At 59.8% G+C, this 3,736-nt stretch overlaps 1 protein-coding gene across 2 annotated transcripts in view; it reads left to right on the top strand.

Annotated features, from left to right (window-relative positions):
• The window catches only part of AXIN1 (axin 1), a 74,343-nt gene that overhangs the window by 42,289 nt on the left and 28,318 nt on the right, over positions 1-3,736 (top strand). For both annotated transcript variants that reach the window (XM_006146342.3, XM_006146343.3), the window contains exon 4: positions 1,118-1,255. In XM_006146342.3, the coding sequence (XP_006146404.1) occupies positions 1,118-1,255 (138 nt within the window). The remainder of the gene's footprint in view (positions 1-1,117; positions 1,256-3,736) is intronic.

Raw genomic sequence — 3,736 nt, 5'->3', positions numbered from 1 at the left:
CTCTGTCTCTCATGGGAAAAGCAAGTGGATTAGCTTTAAGAATAAAAGGGGGCCAGCAGTGGGCGTAATGTGCAGCAGTGACTCCACGCAGGGGAGGACCACCACGTGGCTCACACAAGGGAGCGGTGCACGCCTGTAGTCGCGTGACAGTGGGGGTCTGCCTGAGGGCGACGATAGCTCCTCGGACTCCCTTTGCGATAGTCTTGAAGTTTAACACCACTTTTTTTTTAATAATTATTTTATTTAACTTTTATTTATTAGTATCATTATTATTTTTCAATTTGATTGGAGATAGACAGAGAGAGAGGAAGTGAGAAAGCAAGCCACCGGGTCCGAGACTTGAACCGTGGTTGGCCATGTGGGAATCCAGCACCCTTAATTGCCATGCCACTTGCCGGCCCCGCCACTTCTTTTTTCTTTAAAGAACTATTTTATTTAACTTTATTTACTCATTTGTTTATTTCAATTTGACCAGAGAGGGACAGAGTGAGAGAGAGAGAGAGAAAGTGAGAAAGCAAGCCACCGGGTCCGAGACTTGAACCGTGGTTGGCCATGTGGGAATCCAGCGCCTTTAACCACCATGCCACCTGCTGGCCCCTAGTTTAACACCACTTTAATATAGCCCCACGTTGCCCGGTGTGTCACTGTGAGACGCATGGGGAGCTGAGCTCTCCTGGGAGGGAGGTCCCTGATGGCGTCCCTGTGCCCTGACCTCTATGGCCCACCCTGCACTGGGGCCCAACCTAGGCCTTGCCCTGTGCACATGTGTGTAGAGCCCTTTCTGGGGCAGGACCAGGCAGCACTGGGAGAGTCCTGGGAGTGCTGGGGGCTGTGCCCACCCAAGAGTACCTGCAGGCCAGGCCTTTTGCCCCCCAGTGGGCAGTGCCCACCCGGCTGCAGCCTGCCCTCTGCTGTAGACGTGTCTTGTGGCAAGCCAACGGGCGCTCGTGCGGGCATGTCTGGCAAGGCTCCAGCCTGCCTTGCAATAGGGCCTGGCTTGGCCTCGTCCACTGGGTCCTTATGCCCACACCTGCCTGGGACGGCGTCCTCCCAGTGTCTGCAGGGAAGGGACAGAGACGGCATGGGTAGCACTGATAGCTGTGCCCTGTCCCCGCAGCGCACCTACCGCGTGCCAAAGGAGATCCGCGTGGAGCCACACAAGTTTGCCGAGGAGCTCATCCACCGGCTAGAAGCAGTCCAGCGCACACGGGAGGCCGAGGAGAGGCTGGAGGAGCGGCTGAGGCGTGTGCGGATGGTGAGTGGCCCTCGTGGAGTTGGCCGCGGCCTGCCTTCTCCTTGCAGCTCCTGGCCCAGCCCAACATGTCCCCTCAGGAACTGGCCAGGCTGTTGGTCTGCGACATCCCCATCCGGGCCCCTGCCTGCCCCCTTCCTGCCTTAGAGGCCAAGAAGCCCTGCCTGTCCGGCCTCCAGGGGTAGGTCCCTCGGCCGGCAGAGCTCCTGGCCTTCAGGGTCATCGGGTGGGGCTGCACAGGCACTACCTGCAGCCCCAGAGTTGGGCCAGGAGGGGCCGGTGGGCGGGCTTCTCTTTACCTTTCTGGGCTGCCCTCCCCAAGACATCCTGGGTCCTGCCTCATGATACCCGCTTCTCTCTGTGCCCTGGTCATCAGCGGGACTGGCCCCAGATGCAGTGATGCCCACGTTGCTTGGAGTGCGGCCTTTGCCCTTAGCAGTGCAACGTCTCAGGGAACACACGAGGCTGTCCTGCACTGCTTTCCCTATCGTGAACGGCAGCCTCTCAGCACATGGGCCTCCGCGTGGGCTCCTGAGCAGTCCCCCCAGCCCGTGCTTGGACAGCCACGGCCTCCGGAAGGCTGTACAGGGCCTGGCGCCGGCTCCCACCCTCTGTGCTGCCTGTGAGCTGCACGCCCGAGGTTGGAGCTGTGCTGTGGTGTGGGTGGGCGTGGAGGTAGTGCTGACCGGAGGCTGTGTCCGTCCAGCTTGCCCTGCAGTCGCTATCCCGACTCGGACCCCTCCCCGAAGCGGCTGGCTCTGGTGAGAGCGGATCTCACATGGCGGGGTTGGGACCCATGGTGGTCTAGGTGTGGTCACTGCAGATCCCAGCGTGAGCTGAAAGGCCAGACCGCGGGAGTATCTCGGCACGTGCCTACACGCGCGCATACCAGATCGATCTCCTCAAAACCCACCTGGCTCCCACACTGACCACCACCCTTCCCTCCCTCTGGCCATGGCCCTGGCTGTGGGATCCCTCATACAAGCGGGTGCCTCTGGGGCAGGAGCTAGCCTTGGGGTCCTGCATGAGCTGCCCCCTGAGTCCTTTCACAGGCCCTGAGGTTCAGGAACCTGCCCCTGGCCACTTCCAGGGCTGCAGTCCCCTGCGGCCGCTGTGCAAGGTTCTGACGGTGCCGAGTCTGGGGCTTCAGCTCACAGGCCTGCCACCCATGGCACTGTGGTGGCCCTTAAGGGCTCTGGAGCACGTCGTGGCCATGCCGTCTGGTGGCCAGCCTAGTCCCAGGACCCGTCTGAACCTTACCAAGTGACCGGAAGGAGGAGTGCAGGGTCTGGAGCATCTCGGCCTCACCCAGACCACGTGCTGGGGTCAGTGGCTGCAGCAGGGCCTCAGGCAGGCTCCCAGCCCTGGCTCACGTGCCAAGATGAAACCCGCGTCCCCGATGGTGTGGCAGAGTGTGCCCAGACTTCGCCCCTTTCACACAAGGGTGACCCTGACAGCTCTTAGAACAAGTGTGCTTGGGCCGCCTAGCAGCCTGGTGGTTAAGGTGTCTGGATCCTACGTGGCCAGCTGTGTGGTTCAAGTCCTGGACCCAGCACCTTGGAAAACACTTTGGGCTCATGTGTATGTGCCCATAATGCCAAGAGGAGAGCGGAGGAGAAGGAGCTGTGGAGTGGCCATCTCCTGAGGGGTGGTCTCTCTGTCTCCAGCAAGCGCAGTGCCCTGTAGAAAACTAAAAGCAGCAGACGCACTCATGGGAGCGCTGTAGCTCACGAGGCGCTCCAGCCCCCAGCTGTCGGGGACTCCTTGGCTGTCTCTGTGCCCGTCTGCAGTCCCAGCAGTCGGCATCTTGGACACTCGTGACGCCGAGTCCTGGACTCCCTATTGGTGGGGTCCCTGGCTATGGCCAGGTGGGGGCTCTGTTCCTGCACAGGAGGACGGTAAGTGCTAGGTGGTGGGCCTGGGCCAGTGCAGGCTCCCAGAGGGACAGGCTGGACAAGGAGGCCGAGGTCTGATCAGTTTCTAGTCTACCAGAGCTAACAGCCCCTTAGTCCAGGGTGACGGCCCACACTCAGGTGGCCCTGGCATGGGGCCTGGGCAGAGCTGCTGTGGCTGGAGTGTTCCTTCTTGCACCCTCTGGGCTGTGGAGTGTTGGCTGGGGGATTTCGTGATTTAAGGCAATCATGCTGTCGTTGGCAGGCCTTGCTGTTGCTGTTGAAGAGTGTGTACCTGTGCTAGAGTGCACGTCCCCTCCCCTGGCGGGTGGTCACACCGCAGTCTCTTCTCTGTTCTCCTCCCGGGATTTCGGGGCTGTGCACACGCACCTGGCATTTTCTCCAGACTGCCAGGTTTATGACAGTGACTCTGAACTGGCCATGCAGGGTCCAGCCACCTTAACCTCCATGCCATTGGCTGGCCTGATAGTACTTTTTAAAAAGTGGTAACTTCAGATTTTTAAAATAAAGAATTTTCATTATAATATTTGGGAATTACAAACACAGAGAATGAAAACCATGCAGAGGGGCC

The sequence above is a fragment of the Tupaia chinensis genome, unplaced genomic scaffold, assembly GCF_000334495.1.
Source record: "Tupaia chinensis unplaced genomic scaffold, TupChi_1.0 Scaffold000178_1, whole genome shotgun sequence".
Taxonomy (NCBI): domain Eukaryota; kingdom Metazoa; phylum Chordata; class Mammalia; order Scandentia; family Tupaiidae; genus Tupaia; species Tupaia belangeri.
Note: the sequence above shows the minus strand (reverse complement) of the source record. Positions and strands in the feature narration are given on the sequence as shown.